Source organism: Rhinolophus hipposideros (genome assembly GCF_964194185.1).
Source record: "Rhinolophus hipposideros genome assembly, chromosome: 13".
Lineage (NCBI taxonomy): Eukaryota > Metazoa > Chordata > Mammalia > Chiroptera > Rhinolophidae > Rhinolophus > Rhinolophus hipposideros.
The window spans coordinates 2,245,755-2,262,816 of NC_138059.1; the positions used below are offsets into that span (position 1 = coordinate 2,245,755).

General features: G+C 51.8%; 2 protein-coding genes across 28 annotated transcripts in view; both read left to right on the forward strand.

Annotated features, from left to right (window-relative positions):
• Positions 1 to 5,377, forward strand: part of PTK2 (protein tyrosine kinase 2) — a 183,208-nt gene extending 177,831 nt beyond the window's left edge. For 18 of the 26 annotated variants that reach the window (XM_081070003.1, XM_081070005.1, XM_081070001.1 and 15 more), the window contains 3 exons: positions 2,768 to 2,923; positions 3,703 to 3,783; positions 4,054 to 5,375. In XM_081070003.1, the coding sequence (XP_080926129.1) occupies positions 2,768 to 2,923; positions 3,703 to 3,783; positions 4,054 to 4,266 (450 nt within the window). In that variant the 3' untranslated portion in view covers positions 4,267 to 5,375. Of the gene's footprint in view, positions 1 to 2,767; positions 2,924 to 3,702; positions 3,784 to 4,053 lie in introns of all 26 variants that reach the window. The other 8 variants (XM_081070012.1, XM_081070007.1, XM_081070006.1 and 5 more) reach the window with 1 other exon arrangement.
• An 11,187-nt stretch (positions 5,378 to 16,564) lies between these two features.
• The window catches only part of AGO2 (argonaute RISC catalytic component 2), an 86,617-nt gene continuing 86,119 nt past the window's right edge, over positions 16,565 to 17,062 (forward strand). The window contains exon 1 of one of the 2 annotated variants that reach the window (XM_081071258.1): positions 16,565 to 16,743. In XM_081071258.1, coding sequence (XP_080927384.1) covers positions 16,722 to 16,743 — 22 coding nt within the window. In that variant the 5' untranslated portion in view covers positions 16,565 to 16,721. The remainder of the gene's footprint in view (positions 16,744 to 17,062) is intronic. The other variant, XM_081071257.1, reaches the window with a different exon arrangement.

The following is a 17,062-nucleotide window of genomic DNA, read 5'->3' on the forward strand; positions in this document are numbered from 1 at the left end:
GGAGCAAAGGAGGACACGCCCTTCCTGATGTGGCTTCTTGACAGAAATTAAAGTGCGAGAAATTAGGTTAATGAGCTTCCTTCATTTTCATAAGCCATAAAAGCACACTTTTCAAAATGGCTTGTTTTACAATGAAAAACCAACTTTAGAAATAGATCAAACACCAGCTTAGAATTCCAACATATGTTCATTTTTCACAGTGGGAATAACATGAATAAATGTAACTGGGAAACACCCTTGATATAGGGTATTAGGCAAGTAGAAATCTTGGTGGAAATTGTATGCTGACGTAAATCTATTAAGTGAGGAGTTTTTAATAGTAAGTATGAAGTGTATCTCTAGTCATTATCCGTCTTTTCGGTAGAGGTTAACAAATCAGCCTAAAAAAACAATGCTACTGTTTTAATACAGAAATGCTTACCTTTAGCTACGGTAGGTATAACGAAAGTAGTGCATCCAAATGACCTTTAGCCAGAAATCAGTCTCAGTTTTTCCTTGGTGGCTTTCAGTTCTGAATTATCTGAGGCTTTAAGCCACCAGCAGAGTGGTTGGACCTGGCTGTGTCTGCCGGGGAGTCTCCAAGTTGTGAAGCTCTAGCACATAAGCCAACAACATATCTCTGCAGAGTAAGCGTTTGCTTTGAGAGTGTCACTGTGAATGTCCATGGAAGCATTGTGGCAGTGCTGTGACAAGAGTTGGGCAAAGGGGAACTCCAAAGGGAAAAAGAGCAGACGCTTTACACGGGTTAGAAGCACCACCCCCACTGCGAAGGCCTAGACCAGGCGTGGTACTGGCTGCGGGAGCTCTGCCTGCAGCCGGCTCCTCCTCGGGGAGCCCACGCCTTTCTTGTTAGTCCAGTTTGAAGGGTGCCTCCTGCCACGTTCCACGGGCCACACTGTGACCCTCAGTGCAGACGGTGAGATCTGGAGACATCGTCTCCTGGACGCAATGCAGACAAACGACCTCCCTCTGTCTAGTGCCCGTGAGCAATAGGGCTCGACATTTAAGGTTCTGCTCAACTTACATACCAAAGTTATACTTTTTCAGACAATTCTAAGGAGAGGACAGGATATCCACATTTCCCCCAACTCTGCCTTTTAATTTATGGTACGATAGCCCTAGTTTAAGCTGTAAAGAAAAAAACATTAAATAAAAACGCTAAGTTTAAGGGAACCTAACCATAAGAATTGGTTCAAAACAAGGGTTCTTTGTTTTAGTTTTGTGTTTAAAGTCAGTTCCCAATGTCTTTAGATGAAGCCCAAGGCAGGAATCTGTTATGGTGGTGTGGGTGGTGCCGGGGCCCAGGCACGGAGTCGAGGGTTCGCTGTCCTCCGAGTCAGAGGTCGGATGGCAGCTGTCAGTGCTGACGGCCTAGCTCCTCCTCCTTCCTTTTTGAAGACCCTCATTCTCCTGATCCTTGCACGGCTGCCACATGGTCACTGTCAGGCTTTGCATGTTGTTTTCCTCACTCACTTCATGGAAGCAGGCGGTGCATGGCAGACCTTGGTGTGGAACATGCCGGTGCCCCAACACGCGGCCCAGCAGCTCTGCTTCCAGAACCAGCGCACTGAGAGCTGGGAGGCAGGCGCGCGCTCCTTCGGGTTCTGTCATTGTGCGGATGGGGGTTTGTCTGCTGCCTTCACTAATACTGTTTTTCTTTTTTCCCTTTCTCTGATAACTTCCTTAACTTTTCCTCACCTTCCGTGCGACAATAGCCGTGGAGGGTAAGCACATTGTGTCTGTGTGTCTGTCCAGCTCTGTGTCGCACCCAGCACTCTGCATGAGACTGGACCAGAAATCTGGGGCCAGGGAGGGTACTTTTGCTCGGTTCCGCACCAAAAACAGCGATTACAGTTGCCAGAGAGTGAGATGGAGTATCTTTGCAGTGATTGAACTAATCGTGTCCTTTTCTGTCTCGTGCCCAGACCTGGATCACCCAGGTTCCGGTCTCTGGGCAAAGGTGTCCCGAGAGCTCAGAAACGGGCACCTAACATTTTAGACTGAGCCCTGGCAGCAGGTTCCCGAGCCCACAACGACTCTGTGCTGTGATTCAGTCTTCTGAAAATACACAGACTGCTGTTTGAACCTGGGGTGGCCACTGTACATACCGTTGAAGATTTCCCAGCGGCCCTTGAGTAGCTCAGTGCCTGGGTTACTGGATTACATCTGTGGGTGTCCCTCTGCTCCCAGGCCCTGGGGGGTATGCCTCCACCAGGAAGTGTAGCACTGGGCTCTGCCAACACCGTCGCAGACAGTGTGTGCTTGCAGAAGTCTTGTTTGTCAGCCCTTCAGAATCGCAAAAGGAACAGCTTTCCACTAGGTGGCTGAGCCATACAGTTTTTTGTGCACAATCCAAAGCGAGAGGAAATTCTTAGTCTTCAAGTAGAACAGCTGACCCCTTAGCTACTTTTCTCTAAAATCCCCAGCAAGATGTAAGATACGTGGATTCTTTCTCTTTTGCTGAATGATTCTGGGGGGACGTCGAATCACTTCTCTGAAATAATTGGGGGCCTTTTAGTATAATGTGTGTGATTCCATCTCATTTCCTTTAACTGAGCTCAAAGTTAGAAAACATGACTGCCTCATTTATTTGTCATTCGGATGAATTAGTTCACTATCATCCTAAACTGAACTGTACCCCATGCAGACAAGAAAATCAGTTCTGTGATCTGCTTTGATCTCTTTTAAAGACCCTTGCTCACCTAGTGGCAGTGGCATGCTGCCACCTAGTGGACAACAGAAAGGTAATGGGCTTCTGTGTTGGCAGCTTCCGCCACAGGACATCAGCCCTCCTCCCACTGCCAACCTGGACCGCTCCAATGACAGGGTGTACGAGAACGTGACGGGCCTGGTGAAAGCGGTCATCGAAATGTCCAGTAAGATCCAGCCAGCCCCGCCAGAGGAGTACGTCCCCATGGTGAAGGTAAAGGGCACTCGTGTCTCATGCCAGCCAGCGGGCCGCGTCCCTATTGCACGGGGACGCTGCGTGCCCTCGGTCAGGCCTGACACTTCAGCAGGCCCGTCCGAAGGACCCCGGTGGCCATGTTGAGTCAGAACCGCCTTTACATGAATTGCTGTTCCTGGCCTCGACCTCCAGGAGGGAACGTCCTGGAGCAACACAGATTTAATACTTACTGTTCACACAGTAAACACTCAGCGGAAAAGCAGGTGGTAAATGGCCATTCGTGTAGTTTATAAACATGCACACTGGTCCTGTGCGTGTGTGTGCTGTGGCAGTGGGAACACCCCTTCTTCTGGCCTCGAGAGGCTGTGAGAGCACCTGGGGGAGAGCAGACACCGAGAAGGGGTGCTGTTGGCCCAGGCTGTTGTCCACCTTCCCCTGCGTGGGCAGGTGCGCGTTTCTGAACCCTGAGGGCGGCACATTCTGGGTGCAAGCGCTCAGTGAGAAGGCGGAGAAACGGGGCTCCAGTCCCTTCCCCCGACATCCTTTCCTGGCAGGAGTGTCTGTCCCTCTCCCCGTCCCCAGGGTAGTAGAGTGATGAGTATTCAGAGATCTGAATCTTTGGGGGGGCGGAATTGCCCCGTAACCTGTAAGATGAGTCTCGGCACTGAGGAAAAGTAATTGAAAATGTCCTAGAAGTGGTAGGAAGGACATAAAACATCTCCCAGCTGAGAGGAAAGCCTGTCACTGTCGGCGTGAAACTCCCCGCGTGCTCTGACTCTTGTGATCTCGTCTGTCAGGAGGTCGGCCTGGCCCTGCGCACCCTGCTGGCCACTGTGGATGACACCATCCCCATCCTGCCAGCCAGCACTCACCGAGAGGTAGGCCCGCCCTGCGCCGCTGCTCTGGGCAGTGCCGGAGGGGCACCAGGGGCGGGCGGGGTCCGTCCAGGAGCCGTGCACACAGCGAGTGAGGGTCGTGGTGCCAGGGCAGCGTCTCAGTGAGCAGCTCCCTTACAGCCTGCTGCCTTTGAGGGCGGTTGTTCAAGGGCAGAAAAGAAAGGTTTTTCTCGGGGAGGCACCTAAGAGAGGTGCATGAAACCCCGAGAAGTTCGTTGAAAGCGGCCCTCCTGCCCTCTCCTGTCCTTTCAGATCGAGATGGCCCAGAAGCTGCTGAACTCCGACCTGGGGGAGCTCATCAATAAGATGAAGCTGGCCCAGCAGTATGTCATGACCAGCCTCCAGCACGAGTACAAGAAGCAGATGCTGACTGCCGCTCACGCCCTGGCCGTGGACGCCAAGAACTTACTGGACGTCATTGACCAGGCCAGGCTGAAAATGCTCGGGCAGGCGCGGCCTCACTGAGACGCCCGCCCGCGCCCGCCCCCAGTGAGGAGCCCTCCCGCCCGTCCTCGGTCGCCAGCACTTGCAGGCTGGCTGTTTCGGCTGACAGCTGGTTGAAAATCTCTCATAGAAGTTTAACCACATTTTGATTTGGGTTCATTTCTGGTTTTATTCTTTTAATCATGGTGTTCAGAAAAGTTCAGGATCCAAAATGTGGCATTTTTCTGAGAATGAAAATTGTACATGAGAAGCTTTTAAGGACCATGAAGAAGAGAGGACATGGGCATTCTGCTGTGTTTTCTTGGACATGGGCAAGGCGGTACATGTCGCTTCCTGAACTCGCCCAGCTGCATATTGGAAGAGGAGGGGCTGAGGGGAGAATTCCGGGAAACCCAGGGGGCTGAGAATTCTTTGCCGACCACAGGATATTACCCAGACTGGGACTTTTGTTGTTGTTAGAACTCTTCAGTTGCAATATGCTAATACCACTTTACAAAGAAAGAAGATAAAAGCTATATTTTGAAGACCTGAGTCATTTCAGAAAAAAAAAAAACTACATCCCTTCCGTCTTTCCTGCCTTTACTTTTCATGTGATATGTGAAACGTTTGGTTGGAAACTAGCTGTAGAACACACTAAAAACTTTGGTCTTCTTTCACCAGAATAATGTGCCAGTTTTTTGTAGCAATGTTATTTGGAAGCAGAAATGCTTTGTACCAGAGCACCTCCAAACCGCATTGAGAAGAATTTCTGGACCCATCCCCGTTTTCCATTTTTATATAATTTATAAAGAAAGATCAAAGCCATGTTGACTGTTGACAGCCACTGGAGTTAACTAACCCTTCACTGTATCTGCCTTCCCAGGGACAATTAAGCAAACAGCTTTGGTTTCCCTTTGATGTCCAGTCACACCATCAATTCTGTTAAATAATTTTGAGAACTATGCCCTCCCTTTAGTTCGTTGGGGGATATAAATTATTCTCAGGAAGAATATAATGAACTGTACAGTTACTTTGACCTATTAAAAAGGTGTTACCAGTAACGGTCTCAGTGTAATATCCTTTCTGTTGGTTCTTTTCCTCCAAACGATTTAAAATTTTTCCAGGTGACTTGTCAGATAAAGTGCCATACCAGAAAGCTCTCAGTGATTACCAGTTTCTTTCTTTCTTTGCCTTCTAGACCAGTCAAGGATATTACCACAGACGGATGGCCCAGTGTAAGTCACTTTCCCTTCCATCTTCCTTACTAAGCACAGAAATGAAAACAGGAGCAGTGTCATCGAGGCAGGCGCTGCCTTTGCAGCCCCGGTGCTGTCGTGTCATTCCAGCCTCAGGGAAACCACTCTTAATGAAGTCTGCTTGTGAAGGGGTTTGTCAGCAGCAGCTCTCAGACCAGACCCCGCCTACTCCTGCTGGGATCTGAGCCGTGGAGCCGAACCAGGTGGCACTGGGGTCCACGGCACTGGGGACCCAGAAGGAGCTGGCCAGGAGCAGAGCTCCTGGGTGCAGGGTTGGAGGAAATGTCCCCAGATACACACGTGTTTTTTCCTGCTGTGGTGGTGTCATCTACTTCATCAGATGTCAGTGATGTTGACCATCTTTTCCCATGCCTCTTAGCCCTCTGAAAAAGGGGGTGTCATCCTTCTGAGTGTCTCTTGTTCTCTGCCATTCTTCGGTCTCCGCGTCTCGGTTTCCTCATCTGTACAAAGGTGATTGTGAGGATGAATACGACAAGCAGCACATTACCTGGGTGCCAGGGCTTGGCAGGAGAGCCGTCCTGTGCTCTGTAGGATTTCAGCAGCGGCCCTGGCCTCCACCCGCTAGAAGCCAGGGGCACTCCTCCTTCCTGGCTGACAACTAAAACTGTCCCCACGATTGCCCAGTGTCCCTGGGTAATGGGGACTGAACCGCCTGAGTGAGAACCAATGCCTCAGAGTGACAGTCTACCTGAGATCCGTAACCTTTTCTTCCTGATCTGACATTCCTCTAGTCCAGAGTTACAGGTAAGTCCCGCACCTCCTGTAAGGCAAAAAAGAAACACATTTTGGTCGTGAGAATGAGTCTAGGCAGGTTACGGAGGGTGGTGTGTCAGCATGTGAGCTGGAGGACACTGCCCATGCGTGCTGGCCTGTGGCCTGAGGGACTGTCAAACCTCGGTGATCCCGCTTCCTTATTCTGCAGGTAACAGCTACGTGGTGAGGCCACCTGTACATGCTCAAAATAGCTTTTCAAATGTATTTAAGCCATTCTCTTTTGGCTAATCTCAGGACTCATCCTGGTTGGCGTGTCATTAAGTGGAAAGAGAAAGCCCCTTCAGATAGCAGAAACTGACGTTGATGATTTTTTGAAATCTAACTGGCATCTTTTGGGTACTATCACATTTTTCAACATATATTCCATGACACCCAGATCGAACTTCTGCACAGGCTCTTCTTCTTGGATGGGCATCTGTCAGCAAGGCAGATAAAACTCATTTTACTAAATCATTTCAAGAAATGCTCTTTGACCAATCTTCGTCTTAGTTTATCTTATCAAATGCTTAATATTTGCTACCCCAACAGCAAAAAGTAAATATGACGCGTGAGCTGCCAAAGCGACTATTTCGAAACAGTTTACACCTTTCTCTTTCTTTACATCATAAGAAAGCCCAACCAGGATTTGTAACTGAATGAAATTATTTCTGAATTTTATACTTGATTCTCATTCAGTTCATCTCAAAAGCCAAAAGTACACATCAGTATTAACATCCACACACATTTTCCAAAGGAAACCCATGCTTTTGTCATACTCCTTGCCTCCCAAGTAACTTGCCCCTCGATACATGCTACATTGTATTGTTATCAACGAAGTCCTGTTAGAGAGCACACTGATGTTTTCTTCTCTTGCAACATATTATGTAATAGATACATTCATTATATTAGACCTGTCTCAATTTAATCTCAACCTGGCTGCTTTTAGTAATCTGTCTAACAAAATACGTTCCTTAATTTAATTCTCAGTGGATTCTGTAATATTCCTGGAAATGGGCATTAGTATTTGTACAAAGTCACCTTCCAACAAGAAGTATGTCAGGCTGCCGGGAGTGGCAAGGACTGGCGCTGCAAATCCGATCATGTGCCGTATGTTCCCGTAAACTGAAGAAATTCGCAGTGCTAAGAGTCTGATGAAAATGTATGTAAAGAACTAATAAAAACTTCAGCTTAAAAAAATTTTGTTGAGAAAGGTATAGGTGACTTAATAATATTTTTATGTCCCCCAAAGCTTTCTGAATAGATTCAGTTCAGCTTGGTGGCTCTAAATGAAAGGACGTAGATACCCGTCTCAGAAAAGCACTTTTCCACACGAGCCACCCCAGCTTGGTGGTTGTCACTTCGTAATCAGCCTTGAAGTCTTGCTGGAGTCATCTGGTTTGTTTTCTTTCTTTCATATTTTCCTAGGGGCTTTCCTAACTCATTCACAGTGTTAACCTAGAAATCAAAAGGCCTGCAAAGGGAGAGGCAACAGCATTTACTTGAGGTTTTCAAAAAGAGCGATTGAGGAAGCACTAATTCAGGCCGAGGCCCGCACAGTGTTCCGATGGGAAGACGAAGGTGGTGGGTGTGTATGGGAAGGGAAGGGGACGTTTCTGTTGGTGCAGTCATCGGTCTGCCAATGGCACCTGGCCACCTTGCCTGCTTGCTTGTTACCTGTGTAGTTGTTTGGGCGCGGTTGCTCTCGGCCAGTCCAGCGGTCATTGTGCCCTGTTTTCACTTTCCAAGAATTGAGATATATGACAGGCTAGGCAGTTCCTCTGGCATGGCAGCTACAGCTCCATTTTAAAGTGGCTTTTTTTTTTTTGGACAGCAGTTAAGTATAAATTTTACAATCACTTTGTCAATTTCCGTCTTTTAAAAAGCTCCTTAGGATTTTGGATCAGTCAGCTTTCGCTGTGAAACAACTCACTCGTCTCACTCCACATCTGTGCACCAGCTGGTAGCTGCAGCCCACTCGCAGCTGTGCTCCACCAGGAGGCTCCCATTGGTTCTCTCAGCGGTGACCTGGGTGGGCTGTGGGGACGGGGCCGAGCCTGAGGCCGAACCACACTAAAACCTCTTAGGGCAGCTCTGCTAACACCCCAGGGCCTAAACAAGTCACACGACTGAGCCCAGCGTCCATGCATTGAGAATTAAGCTCCCCGTGGGAGAGAGTTCTGTCACCATGACCTTGGACAGTTATCCAATCTGCCACACCTTTCGTGCAGACACACACTATCAGGGTCATAAAAGATCTTGGTGGGGTCATATCAGGGTCATAAAAGCCAGGTCACTTCCAGAGCTTGCCTATCCTGACCCAAAGGCAGAGCTCATTGAACTGTCAGCTGTTGGTCACACGCACACACATAGTGGTTGGGAGGAGGTCACTGCGATTCTTGGCACAGGCTGGGAAGGGGTTCAGAGATGAGTAACCCCGCTGTGACATTTCCTTCCCTCCCCATGTGTGTAGTGAGCGCTGCTGACACCTGCCAGAATGAGAAATGGTTGTGGAATTGACGAGCTTTGTCTGCCCAGCACCGACTCACTGTCCTTCCCGGACCCTTGAACTAACAGGAAAAGGAAGCCCCGTTTGCTTTAAGAGATGTCTTTCCAACAGATGTACTTTTCATGGCCAGTAATTATTATTCCAAATTAGTAATGTATTTGTGTTTGATCAGTGGTGAACTGATTGATTGTAATGCTAGGTAAATCCAGAAGAACTTTTCTAACACTTAAAGCCTCCATGAAATAAAACAAGTTTTAATATTTAAATTTATATACATGTTTTTGTTGTAGAGAGAAGTATGCAGAGTGATCAGTGAAACTTTCAGCTGTAGAAATATTACCTTAGGAGAAATGTCTGGACGAATTCAAACAGAAATATGAGTGCCGCGGGCCGCAGAGAGACGTCAGGTATCTACGTGTTAAAAGGAGAGGTTGGTCGTGCGCTGTTTACAAACGGATCGTGCTGAATAGCAAATCGATCACAGAATTTACATTCCATCTGCTTACATTTTAAGGTGATACGACAGTTTTATTTTTCAGTGTCAATATTTACGATATGCCAGAAATTGTATTCTTTGTAACTATTTAAACACAAAACATTTTCGGTGTCAACTTAATGTGTGAAGGGGATAAAAGTATTTAAAGTTATTTTAGGAAGTATGTGAACAAAACTGGAGACGACCGAGGCCAAGAGCATCAGTGACCCTCACGTCAGAAGCAACCAAGAGATCAGTGCAGACCTTGCTGCCACAGCCCCGCTGCACCGGGCGGGAGGTGGCCGGTGTGGGGCGTGCACCACCCGCTCAGGTCCCACGCCTGGCCCAGCCGCTCACTGGCTGCGTGGCCCCTCTGCCTCAGTTTCCCCTGTAGCATGAGCGATGCTCTGAGCATGGAGACCAGGCAGGCACGCCGGCCAGGAGCGCGCTTCGCCAGGTTTGCTGTCCTGACGGCAGCGTCTCTCCTCACAGAAGGGCCCCAGCCCGTGGATCCCGCACGGCCATCGTCTCACGAAGCCACACGCAGGCCTGCTTTTCCGGAAACAGCAACAGTCTTCCCTTGTCCGCGTGAAGGCCAGCCTGAGGTTTGACGCAGCAGCTCAGACTGACGATTCCCATCGCCGTGACCGCCGGTACCCACATGGCCCTCCTCCGTGGGGGACACGGGCCTTGGGGGAGTGCTGGGCCACCACTTACGGAGTGCCACCAGTGTGCCGCGCCGCACGGCGGGAACGAGACATGTATCCCCTCACCGCTGAGCACACCGGCCCGTGGTTCTCCCCCCGGGATGCTGTGTTAACCGGCCCAGAGCTGTGCGTCTCCACCCACTGCCTCTGCAGACAGGCGAGGCCTCCGAGACTGGTTAGTGCACAGAAGCCCACGCTGGCCGGAAACGCTGGGGGTGCTCCCAGGTGGCCCCTCAGTGCCCCTCGCCGGCACTGTTCAGAGGTGGAGACAGATGAAGAGAACACTGGTCCTGCGCTGTGAAATCTAGGGTTCCCGGCTTCTTTGTGGGTTAGCTCTTCCTGGCACCCTTCAGAGGTGGGCTCAGGCATCACGAGGACAAGTGGTGGGAGGCAGGGGGGCTCCGCACAGCTGGGCAGGCGGCGTGGGAGCGCGGCTTCCCTCCCCCCCCACAGTAGGGGCAGGGTCTCACCGGCTTGGGAATGTGGAGATGAGACCAGAGGAGGGGCGGGGGGGAAGGAGGCAGCAGATGGGGCAGGGCGATGAGGGGAGGTGGGTACTTCAGGGGTTCAGGAAGTACTGTCTGCAGTCGTGATGGGAAAGGAACTTCAAACAAAACCCCAGCGATGCCACCACACGCTCAGAAGCCATGTCCCCCGTGAGGACATTCAGGCCTCCTCCTCCTGACTTTGAAGCCCCCCCCACACACACCTGGTGGCCTTTTGCATCTCTTTCTGAAGTGTGTCCGTTCAAGTGTTTTGTCAATTTTTCTGTCGGATTGCCTTAAATTTTTTTCCCCAAACTCCCTGTATTCTGAATAGGGAGGCTCTTTTGCCTGTTGGGTACATCCGTTGCAAATGTCTTCTCCCGCTCCAGGCCTCCCTCACTTTTTCTATGATGCTGTTCTTTAACTTTTTATTATGGAAATTTCAAATGTGCAAAAGAGGAGTGGAATGGCCCCCGTGCGCCCAGCACCTACCTTCTCTCTGCGCCAGGCCCCGCCCCCACTGGCTTACTGGGAAGTGCATCGGTGTGATTCTCTACAAGATAAAGGCTTCTTTTTATAGACGTCAGCAAGACACCATTGTCACAACTAAAAAGAATGAGTAGTTATTCCTTAATGTCATCAAATATCCAGTCAGAATTCAGATTTTCCTAGTAGTCTCCCAATTTTTTGACTAATTAAAAAAAAAAATTCCAAATAAGGGGCACACGTATGGTGTCTTTTGATGAACAGTTCTTAATTTAATGAAATCCAATATTTCATTATTTTCCTTCATGGTAGTGTTCTTTTGTTTCATTTAAGAAATCTTTCCCAACGTCAAGGTCAAGAAAACTGTCTCCTGTATTGCCCTATAAAACTTGTTTGTTTTGCTTTTCACATTTAGTCTGTAACCCACCTGGCATTCGGTTTGGATGTGTTTTTCCCATATGGGGACCGAGTCGTCCCATCACCATTTTAGCTAAAAGCCTGTCCTTTTCCCCGCCGATCTCAGGTGCCTACCTCTTCATAAATCAAGTGTCCACATAAGAGTGGGCACTTTCTGGCCCCTCTCTTCTCCTCCGTTGGCCTATCCACAGCAGTGCCATCCTGTCTTCATGGACCTGGCTTCATACTGAATGTTGATACTTTGCAGGCTGAGTCCGACCACCTGCTTCCTTCTCAGGAGTGACGTGGCTATTTTTGTCCTTTGCATTTCCACATAAATTGTCAAATAAGCTTGTCAAGTTCCTCCCCACGATATAAAAATCAAATCTATTGAAATTGTATTGAATTTATAGGTCCATTTGGGGACAAGTGACATCTTTACCCTAGTGAGTCCCAATAGAGGAACATGCCATCTCCCTCCATTTATTTAGGTCTTATTAATGTTTATAGAGTTCTGTGCAGAGGTTTTGCACGTCTTTCATAAGATTTATTTCTAGATTTTTGATGTTCTGTTTCAATTTCACTTTTGTTTGTCACCAGTATATAGAATGATGGTTAATTTTTAAATTTTGGCCTTATAATCAAAAACCTTACTAAATGACAGTTTGTCAGTAGATTATTTCAAAGAAACATGCTAGATGATAAGAATGACAGTATAAAGGAATTGTGGAGTTAAAAATTGATACTTGTTTATGTTATATACTTTACTCCTTTGACCAATATTATAATGTTAATTAATGGTTTCTCCCTATATGAAAAATAGCTTTTATGTGTCTGTTTTGACTCCAGGAAATACTACAAGTGGCATCCTCCACAGCCACATTCTTCTCCAAGACCTTTGGAGAAAATGAATTTGAGTTTGCCACCCTTGATGTTACAGCAGAAGGAAGACTTTGTGGCATCTCGCACACGCTGTCGCTGTTTTTATTTTAGGCGTTGTAATGGGTGTGTATTGCTGTCTTACTGTGTCTGGAATTTGCGTTTTCCTAATGGTCAGTGATGTTGAACATCTTTCCATCTTCTTTGTTTTTTAGTTTACATATTTGACCTCTTACCCTCAGTATCTCCTCATTAGTGAAATCTCTCTCCAGGTCTTTTGCCCGTATTCTAAATGAAGTTTGCTTTTTTACTGTTGAATTTTGAGAGTTCTTTATATGTTCTAGATACTTTGTCAAATGTGTGGTATACAAATATTTTCTCCCACTTGATAGCTCGTCTTCTGACCCTTTTAACTGGGCCTTTCACAGAGCAAAAGCTTGAATTTTGATGAAGTCCAGTGTACCCACTTTTTCTGTTACGGATTGTGATTTTTGGTGTCAAGTCTAAGAACTATTTGCCTAGCCCTAGATCCCAAAGATTTTCTCCTGATTTTTTGTCTGTTTTATGTTCACATTTAAATCTTCCCTCCATTGAGAGTCAGTTTTTCAGTGTCCTCACGTTAGTGACAGCTTGGCGCTTCTCTCCTTACTATACAGAGGAAAGAACCGTCGTGGAGCCAGCGACAGTGTCTCCGGAGCGCTGCTGGATGAGCCCCTCTTGCAGTTCTGTGTCCCAGTGAATGATGCCCTCTGACCGCGTTAGTGGTCTCGGGGTCTGTGCAAGGAGGCAGCCCTGACCGCCTGCCTCTGCTGGGTGCACAAAATGACAAAGTGATCTGTGTTCAGACTCAGTGGTTTCCCTGTGGAGAAATGGCTTCCACGTGGACTCTGTTCCTACTTTGATGGAAGTATTTGCCAATCTGCAACCACACACTTAGGTTTTCAATTCAGACAGACAGCTGATATTTTTATCCAAACGATCTTTAAACATTAGAGCTGCAAGGCATCATAGATTTATACCTCAGTGTTTCCCAAAGTGTGCTCCATGGAACCCGAAGGTGCCCTGGGATAAAAAAAGGGTTCTGTCGCCGCGTAGATTTGGGACAGGCTGCATAGGGTCTTTTCTCTTCCTTCCTCTTTGTAGAATCCTGATTCTTAATCTTTTGTTACAGGCTCTGTGAAGGCTTGCGGTCAATAAATGCGTTTGGTGTTGTTTAACTGAATGCTTCCCAATTTATTTGACCTTCTAACTCCTCTTTTATCACGTGCAGACATGTTTTTGGAACAACCGATTTATTCCGGTGTCGTGAAGACACACCTAAGGGCCTCTGGAGTTGAGAGCGTCGTGGGTGGGGTGACCGCAGGAGGGCGCTGTGCGCTTGGCCTCCCCGCGTGGAACTGCTCTAGACCACGGCACCCAATGCGCAAACCGGGGCCGACCAGCGTGGGGGCCCCTGGCAGTGATTAGGCCCTGCAGTCTTAGCAGAGCATAGGGACCCCTGTATCAGGGACAGACACTGGGCCCCGGAAGACCCGTGAGTCGGCCCTGTGGGGCCACATCCAGGTGTCGGGTGAAGGCCTGACCAAACGGGCAGCGGCAGTTGGATGGGGTTCTAGAGCCACGTTACAGCCAGAATTGAGTGGACTCGAGTAAGTGGGTTAAGTGGATTAACGGACTGCGGTAGAGGAAGCAGGCAGAGGCCCTGGGGTTTCTTCGGTGGATGGTGAGTGTTGGCTGCGCTGGGGGCACAGGAGAAGGAGCAGGTGGGGAGGACTGCCGAGCAGCTGAACTTGGTTTGACGCTTGTGGGCCTGGAGCTGCGGGGGCGGGGGGCAGGAAAGGGGTGGGATTCCTCAGCACAGGCAGTGGGGGGTGAAGTCTGGGAGAGGAGGGCACAGGGGAACCCCAGTCCTAGCGGCGGGGGTGCAGGAGAACCCCACCCAGATCCTGGGCTCACGGGTCTGGAGGGCCCGGCAGACGGCAATGGCGCTCCTCCACCAGCAGGGAGCGCCCGTGTCAATCTCCGCGGGCAGCGACACAAAGAAACGCCTGAGAGATACTATGTTGCCAAACCTCCTGCAAAGGAACCCTGGCAACAAACTTAAACCCGCCTGGGCGCTCCCAGAAGCAGGGCGCCGGGGGAAGGAGATGAAACAGTTTTCCGGTGGTTTCCAGAGGCCACAGGTTACAGAAGAAGCAGCAGAGCGTTTAAGCCTCTGAGTCATTGGGGATTTCGGGGAGGCGACACTGCGCTGGGTGTGTAAGACAGAGACACACCTCGGAAAGTCATGGTTCATACAAAGGGAGTCATGACTGGTATGTTACAATGTTTCGGTTGTGAACTATAGCAAAGGTACAGAAAAGTATATAGAAAGTAAATGTGCAGCTTAAGAGACTTGCCAAACCAAGAGCAGTGGTACCCGAATGAGAGTGCCCGGCGCCCCAAAACCACCAGGGCCTCTGGTCACGGCAACCCCCCGCCCCCAACCAGTACCCACCATTCTGATTCTCATGGTAACCACTTCCTTTTCCCTTAGCTCGTAATTACTTAATTACGCATTCCTGACCCATGTGGTCTCATGGCGCCTGTTTTGGAACTTCATAACGGATCCTGCAGGGAGTGTGGCCTGTGGCTTCTTTCACCAACATTGCTGAGATGTGGGTCGCACTTAGCTGAAGGGTGTTCGTTCTCACTGGGTTCACCTTTATGAATATGTACGGCTCTCGGACCTGTTCCACCGCCCAGAATACCTGGGTGGTGCCCAGTCCTGTACTGGGGTCGCACATTCAGCAGCCTATCCACCTGGGGCCCGGTGGTCAGCTCTGCCAGACACTGGTCTCCAAAATGATTGTACTCAGTCCCACTCTCGCAGTAACACTCGAGGAAGAACCTGAAGGGGGTGAAGTGGAAGATTCTGGCAAAGCAGGTAGGGCGGTGTCACAGGGCACTGGAAACCAAATGGAGAGTGTGGACCACGTGCACACGGAAATGGGCAGCCAGTGAAGGGTTTTGAGCAAAGCAGGCACAAGACCAGATGTGTGTTCATACAAGAGACTGTTGGGTGGAGAGTGGGTAATGGCGCAGAGTGATTTCAGGTGCTTGCAGACCACCTGGTCCGCCGTGAGGGTGGAGATGGTGGGCCGAGGATAAGAGAGGGGTGGAGGGGCATCTGGAAGACTGATGTCAATGATTTGAAGACTGATGTCCCTTTCTGTTTCTCTCTGGAGGAAATGCTGGTTTTCCTGCCCTTCTTTAGGGAGGTCCTTGCGGGATGCGGAAGAACTGGTGGTAAAACCTACTGCGTGCGGACCTCCTTGCAGGCGGGACTCCAGGTCACGGCGGCGCTACCCTGCGCGGGGGCCACACGCCGCTCCTCGCACCCAGTAGCAGATGATACAGGTTTATAGAGTGAAGAGGCGAGCGGCAAGGGTGTTACAAGGTGATGAGCGCCTCTGCAAGGTTTCACCTGACTCCTCAGCACCTACCGTTAGGGGAGAAAGGAGGTTCCCGCTGGCTGCCCTGGAAAAGGCTCCAAAATACCGCTGGACCCAGGGGGACGCGAAGGACGGAGGACGTGGGCAGGAGGGAGGCGTTCCGACCCAGGTGCGCAGGCACAGAGATGCACGCAGGAGCACGACGCGGACCGTGGGAGGAGCCCGGGGAGGCCCCCGAGTGCTGGCCTGGGGAGCTGTAGTCTGGTCGCGTCATTGCCGGCATCTGAAATTGACCGCAACTTACTAAGAATTGTCTGACGTGGATTTTCTGGGTTCTCGGCCGCGAGGTGGCGGTGTGGTCGTGTACGAGGGCCGGGCGCGTTCAAGTTCAAACTCCGGGTGGCAAGCTAGCTTCCCGACATTCAGGTTTGGTTAATAACTTAAAAAAATAAAAAGCCAGGCGGCGACGCTGGGGCCCCAACCCCAGCCCAAGTGCACCCGGCGGGGTGGGGGGAGGATGGGGAGGGCCGTGCGCGCCCCCCCACCCCCCGCGAGCCCGGAGGCGGCGGGGAAACAAGGGCCGCGTCTCGTCTGTCTCCCAGGTCTCGGGCAGCGACGCCGAGCCGGCCCTGCTCCGCCCGGCGGAGGCCACGTCGCCCGTCTCAGTGGCTGCGAGGGTCCCCCGCCCCCGTCCCCGTCCGGGTCCCGCCCCAGGCCGGGGCCTGGGTCCCCGCCCGCCCCCGGTGTCCCCCGCCCCACGGGGTCCCCCCGGGCCCCCCAGGCCCGCGCGCCCGCCGCCCCGTCCGTCTCCCGCCCGCGCTCGCGCCTCCCCCGGCCTCGCCCCGCCCCCGCCCCGCCCCCGGGCTCGCCCCGCCCCCGCCCCGCCCCCGCCCCGCCCCTCGCGCCCCTCCCCCGCCCCCGCCCGCCGCCGCCTCCGCCCGCCGCCCGGGCCGCGTCGGGTAAACCTGTTTGGCCAGGCGGCCGCGCTGGGGCGGATCGTGCGGCCGGCGGCTCCCTCGCGGCTCGCGGCTCGCGGCGTCGGGGCCCGTGGCGCGCGCGCGGCCGCCCCTCGGCCCCGGAGCCCCTCGGCGGCGCCACCATGTACTCGGGAGCCGGCCCCGGTGAGTCCTCGCGCGCCGCGCGGGCAGCGGTTGGCGGCGGGCGGCGGGCGGCGGGGGCTCGGGGCCGGGCGGCGGGGGCCGGGCGGCGGGGGCCGGGCGGCGGGGGCTCGGGCGGCGGGGGCCGGGCGGCGGGGGCTCGGGCGGCGGGGGCTCGGGCGGCGGGGGCTCGGGGCCGGGCGGCGGGGGCTCGGGGCCGGGCGGCGGGGGCCGGGCGGCGGGGGCCGGGCGGCGGGGGCTCGGGCGGCGGGGGCTCGGGGCCGGGCGGCGGGGGCTCGGGGCCGGGCGGCGGGGGCCGGGCGGCGGGGGCCGGGCGGCGGGG